The sequence below is a fragment of the Anopheles arabiensis genome, chromosome 2 (assembly GCF_016920715.1).
Source record: "Anopheles arabiensis isolate DONGOLA chromosome 2, AaraD3, whole genome shotgun sequence".
Classification (NCBI taxonomy): Eukaryota; Metazoa; Arthropoda; class Insecta; order Diptera; family Culicidae; genus Anopheles; species Anopheles arabiensis.
The window spans coordinates 53,187,602-53,193,987 of NC_053517.1; the positions used below are offsets into that span (position 1 = coordinate 53,187,602).

General features: G+C 40.5%; 1 protein-coding gene across 3 annotated transcripts; it reads right to left on the reverse strand.

The window, feature by feature from the left end:
- Positions 1–103: 103 nt before the first annotated feature.
- LOC120908494 (RNA pseudouridylate synthase domain-containing protein 1-like) lies at positions 104–5,424 on the reverse strand. 3 transcript variants are annotated; one of them, XM_040319507.1, is made up of 4 exons: positions 4,886–5,424; positions 4,503–4,793; positions 4,190–4,433; positions 104–4,107 (listed from the first exon to the last, which is right to left on the reverse strand). In XM_040319507.1, exons 2-4 carry the CDS (start codon positions 4,737–4,739, stop codon positions 3,686–3,688), a joined length of 903 nt encoding a protein of 300 aa, XP_040175441.1. In that variant the 5' UTR covers positions 4,740–4,793; positions 4,886–5,424; the 3' UTR covers positions 104–3,685. The 3 variants fall into 3 exon arrangements, with proteins under 3 accessions (XP_040175441.1, XP_040175439.1, XP_040175442.1); XM_040319505.1 differs by having other exon boundaries at positions 4,866–5,424; XM_040319508.1 differs by having other exon boundaries at positions 5,283–5,423.
- Positions 5,425–6,386: the final 962 nt, after the last annotated feature.

A 6,386-nucleotide genomic window follows, 5' to 3' on the forward strand; every position in this document is an offset into this window, starting at 1 on the left:
ATCATACTTGACGAATTAGCAGAGTTTTTTAATCTTTGGCAGAATTTAAAAGCTTCGGTTGAAAAGTCTAGTAAACGTCTGGTATACAGTAAAACCTTCGCTGTTAGTATTTGGATCGATTTCAAAAAGCGTTTTTATTTCTTTTCAAAAGAAATTATTTAATGTACGTACATAAATTGTCGTCTTTTTCCTTCTTATCTGGCTTGATTTACTTCCTCGACGTATGTTCTAGGTTTAAGAAAAAATCTGGATTCGATTTTTGTTCTTGGTTCTTTCGGTGTTTTTTTTTTTTGTTTGTTTTGCTATGTATATAATCGCCATTTCTTACATCTTAACAGCTCTCCGTACGAGCGTATGTGCTCTATTTGTCTCATTTAAATATCTGCTTGTTTCCTATAATGAATTTGCAATCGAGTTTAGCGTGTGTGAGTTGTTTGTTTGTAATAGGTTCTGTAGTTTCTTACTAGTCAACAATTAAAGAACGAAAACAGTCGATCAATGTCTTTATGGCGCAAAGATCCGTTTGCCTTGGGTAAGGTCTTTTCCCTCGCTAACTTAGGGCTCGTTTCGGCTGCGTGTATGAATTTGGTTCTGCATTTTCGCGATTTATTACATCGTTTTTCGCAGATTCGCCAAAGATGAGAATCTTTGAACAGGTTGCGACGAAGTACAATAATTGTTAGCGCTACTAGTCGATACTGCCGTTTCACCTTTGATGTGCTCTTAATTCTCTAAATTGTACCGAGTATATGAGTCCTGTCGGCTTATCCTGTGGTCTTGTGAATTGTGTAACGGATTCTTTGCGCGACCCAATACCACCTTGCTATGGAGATGTGTGTTGGTATTTCAAACTCATGCGGAATGGCTGATCGTTTGAGCTGATCGGTAAATACACGTTTGCATACTGTTGTTTAACTCGGTGATCACTGGAGAATTCGTTACGTGCAAGTGTGGTGATCGGGTACGTACGGTTATGGATCGTATAGACCTAGGTAACAGACTGTTTGCGCCACTGACTGCTTCCTGAGTTTGCATTGATTAGATTAAACAAAGATATTCATTGAGGATCGTTAGATACGACACTAGCGTTTACGAGCTGCGCACGCTTATTCACTGTTAGCTCCGGAGGTTTATGTTAAGTGTAACATGGCAGTGATGGAAAAACAATGCGAACAATGCTGCTCCGGTCACCACTTAGTCAAAGGGATATCACAAACATCATCCTCCGCACTCGGTAGTATTTGTATCATTCGTCGTTCTTCCAAAACTCGAATCTTTTAATGCAGCAGCAGTTCTTCTCACAAAATACAGCTAGCTCATCGTCTTCCAGCTCGGACAGGATGTTCATTCGATATTCTATCATGTGCTGCGCCACACTTCTGACTGAACGCACGCCTTCTATTTGATTGTTCTGATCGTTTTTTGAATCGTTTCATCATCTCAGCTATAAATGTGCGAATTATTATTCAACGTTCGTTTAACCTATTCATCACCTATTCATCATAGCCTGAACTAGTCGAGCAGTATGTTTTTGAACAAAAGTTGACGATCAAGTACAAAACACAATCAAATAACATGTTACGATCGTTAAGGATCCTATAGTACGTACGATCTAGTTTAACGTTCAAGCAAAATACACTGCATAATTTTGTATCGACCATTCTTGGTATTCGGTGCGTGTCTTGAGTTCTTCTGTTAAAGGTTCCCATAATACGGAGAAGCCACTTTGGCTCAATGTCGTACGCGATTGGTATGTTTTAAGGTAAGATTTGAAAACTTTATCCACTTCTGCAATCGCCTTCGATAGTTTAGAGAGTTTAACAAAGCTGACTAGGTTTCATTGACTGGCGGAAAGATTGGGAAAGGTGGGAAAGGAGGGCGCGGGGGGAGGATTAGGGATTTGGATGTTGATTTTTTTTTCTTCTACGATTGTTTGAATAGTCGCGGACCTCGGGGATGAAGGGCAAAAAGGAGTAGTGCAATATCCGCAGAGTTTAGATAAAGGTACAAAATGTTTAAGTACGTGGCAAATTGTGTTCTTGGTTTGTCTATGCATGTTGATATTGTTTTCGATTTTTGTGTGTGTGAAACGTTCGCTAGACTATTCCCTATCGCCGGCCAACGACACGCTTGTTATACTATTAAGAATGCAAAATGTATCCTTCTCCGGAAAGCCTCATTACAACATTGTTTGCCTGTATGTCTCACTAACCCTGTACAGTGTATCCACCTCGTCTGCAATCGCAATAACAGGTGCATTATGCAAAACTATTCAACCAAATCGCAGTAAAATAGTCTTAACTGCAGTTAACTTGTGCACAACGTGTATGGCGGTAAATGGTTTATAACATTCAATGTGGCAATTAAAAATGCAAACTAAATAACCATCTAATCACTTGGATAAGTGTTTACTAATGTAAAACAATAGTGTGTAAAATAATTCAGTCAAAAGTAGTTTGTCGAACTGTAAATTGAAGATCACTTGGACTGAACAAAATCATACCTAATCGTAGTATGGCAATATCTAATATTAAGAGAAAATGTTAGTAATCGTAAGCGGAACATTAGTATCTTCTAGCATGAATAGAAGCTAATCTTTTGCATCTTACCTTAACGGAATGTGCAACACGGGGCTTTTGCTTTTGCGCGCTAATATCGCTTTGCGGTAGAATATGTCTATGGTCGTCGTTTGCTGTTAATCGCACCTATTTGCTTAACTTTCTATTATTTCCCTATTTTATCTGTTGTAAAGTACGTAACCTCGGGTGAGGAAAAACGACATCATTTCAATAGTAAATTGCTATCTAATGTTCTTCCTCTGTTTCATAAATCGTGTTTGAATCGATCGATGGCAAATAATAATCTTGTGTTGATCTACCTTCGAGGGTTTGCAGTTTCATATCGCAAATACAACGCTAGAAAACAATAAAACTATGTGAATGCTTTTAGAAACGAAAACTGCTTTAGCTTGTAGATGTAACGGAATTGTTTTTGCTGCGCCTTTTTTGCCCTCGTTTAACACTGTGTCGCGAATTCTGCCCATTTTAACATTATGATTCAGAAGATTAGCGTGATAGTAAAGGAAGAAAAACAAACCGAAACATTGGAATGTTTCACGATTGCTTAATTACGTGTTCTAGACTAACGTTTGGTTTGGGTTGTGTTGACTAGCATAACTGTTTCCTTATCCTGTAGAGCATATTACGATTTGATTGCAGTCTGTTGCAATTCATTTGTAACTCTTTTTATACGACGATCGAACACAATGAACATAATGGTTTGTTTAATCCGTTGCCTATCCGCTGTCGCTGCAATTAGAATCATCATCACATTACGGCACCGTATTGCATATAAACAGATACATTTTCTTAATCGAATGACTCACGAATGGAGTTTCTCCATGGATATTAAGCTTTAGCCGAATGACTCAAGGTCAACGATCGCATACAACAAAATGGTTTGTTAAAACAAAAGCTTGCCCCATCGTCCGGCGTGTATGCCACGGGTGTAATATTAATGGCCGGTTCAGATCTAATCCCAATCAATCGCAATAACAGTTGGTCTAGAGTGAGTAAATTCGAGAAAAGGATCGAATATTTACATTCAGCCGGCGCCGGAAATGGTCCAACCTAAACGTGAACGAACGCGATCTACAAAAGTATATTCTACATGGTTCCCACAAATGTTAAAATGAGTCGATGATGTCGAACGCGTTCGCAATGCTGTTCACCTGCTCCACCACTTTCCACTTGTACTTGAGCGCTTTCTCCGTGAACGGATCGTCCGTCTGAATGTCGAGATTTTCGATTGTGTTCGGCAGCACGAGGCGAAACGCGTGCAGAAACATGCGTGGCGGCGACGTGTCGATTTTCAAGCTGTACGTGTAGTCTCCTACGATCACGTGGCCAATCTGCGAGCAGTGTAGCCGTAACTGATGCCGGCGACCGGTGATTGGCCGTAAAAGCACTTTGGTGACCGGCTTCCCGTTGTAGTAGCCTCTATCCAGCACCAGCACTTTCGTTATACTACGTCGTGGATTTTGGCATAGTTCATCCTCCAGGATGGTGCACATTTTTTTGCTTGTATCCTTGAACCGCACATCTTCGCCTGTGGGATCGTAAAATACGTTACATTAGCAATGAAAGCAATGAGCGGAAAAGCAATGGATGAAACACGATAGCGGTTTTACCTATCGCGATGTCGATTACTTCCTCGTCGAAATCGGTATGCCCGCGGAGCAACGCTAGATAGTACTTCCTGGCGCGCTGCTCCTCGAACACCTGGCACACTTCTTTGCAAGCATTTTTGTTCAGCGGAATGCACAGTATTCCACTGGTGGCAAAGTCAAGCCGATGAGCGAAGTAAAAGTCGTGGGTGAGATTATCCTGCACGTATTCGGGAAATTGTTTCCGCATTATTGTTTGCACTGTTTTCTGCAATTAGAAACGATTACATTAAGTACTACAGTGCCGTGGCTCATAGGATAGAAGTAAACAAACCACCTTTTTTGTGTCATTTGAGTTTATCAGTAAATCATGCTTCTTGTTGATGACCAAAAAGTTGCCACTAGTATACAGCACATCGACCGTTTCGTCCTTTTTCTTGTAATTGTTTCCCTCGCATAGGGAAAGGATGAAATTCACAAACCGATCGCATAGGACTAGGAAAGCTTTGATGATTTTTTCCACCAGTCCAGTGGAAAAGAACTGAACGATGCGGTCTACGATTTCATCTATCATTCTGAGGAATGCGTATAATCCGGTCACGGAACCCCGATGCACTTCGGGAGCAGGCTGATCAGCGGGTTATAGAAGAGAGATTGCCTGTTAGGTAGAAGCTACAGGATATACGCAATCGTTCAATACACTAGACGTTTGAGGCGTACAACAATACGGAACAAGCGAGATCGATGAGACCGACTATCTTGGAAGAAGGCTGCTCTAGCTGCTCGTTATTAATTCAAGCAGCATCACAGCGCTTGAAGCCTTCAAGGACCTCATTCGTAACATCAGCCTCCCGATGGCTCCTGCTGCTCGGTGTGCTCCTATGACACTGTGCGCCGGAAGAATTTAAATCGCACCAGGACACCAAGATTCTCCTGTGTGCAGTGGAAAGAACGGAATGCGCTTTGTTTTGTCGACACTTTTCTACTCCATTAGCGATTTTTTATATGCCTCATTTGTGCAACAACAGTGTTGCTGTTGTGGTGCTAAACCCTTTCGGCGAAGGGAGCTTTCTTCCCGTTTGTCCACGACACACTTTCTTCACGGCACGGTACACACCTGCACCAGGCACCAAAATTGCTGGCAAAATTGCCCAAAATACACCAAATCCACGAAATAGTTAAAAATTTCAGGACCTTGCAGAACTCAAAATTGTCGAATTGTGTGTTTTTTTCTATTTTTGGTTTTCTTTTGATGTTGCTGTCAGTGCTGTCAGATAAAAATGTCATATCTTCTTCACGCAGTAAATATGCTACTTGGGGCCAGAGTGACCAGAAACACCGATTTATCTGTGTTCCAATCGATTTTTGATATGCCTATCGATTCACAGATGATCACCCTAACACTACCGAATTTTCGTTTATCCAATCCAAGGATAATATATTTAGAAGGTTGATTTTTATCGATTTTGCTGGGCGACATTGTGGGGACATCTGTCAATCTCTGCATACAAATTTCATTACCCTCACCAGCCTCTGCTACCTATTGAGCTTTTTTATACCGGATCAAAGACTCGCTGATAGAAATGTCAAGTCGAGAAATGTCATTTTGCTCTGAACAACTTAACCTTGTCATTTATAACACCTTGATCCAATCATTCATTTATTGACAGATTATGTAAGACTTGCGATTTTGTCATACGGCTGAATAAAACAAAAGTCTGCCAATGTAATTATACAAGATTGTTGTAGCAACAAGCTCAAACGTATGTTTTTTTAATCATTATTGTTATATTCAAAATTGAAATTGATCAAAATAATCGCAATCGCAATCGAAATAGCTGCTGATAGCACATACGATAAATTCGCATATCAAAAATTACCGTTAAAATTTTCACGCTCCTACCGAAACCCGCCAAAAACATCTGTCCACACTGCTTGGGACCTATCTGCTCGAGTGTAGGACAATTCGGGAAATTCGGGCCAAGCTGCAGAAGTGCACGAATATGGCGCGGCGCCAAGGAGGTGACAAAATGTTGCAGTCTTGAAAAATTTGGAAAAATAATTCTTGACAAAAAAGAGCTTTTCTCGGTACATAAATCAAATAGAAACGTACCTTTTAGCATTTGATTATTATTTATTATTATTCATAACAATGGGTCGCAACTGCGCCAAATAGTTGTTTGTTAACGCTTTTTCGCGTACCTCCAATTTTGTCAACTTT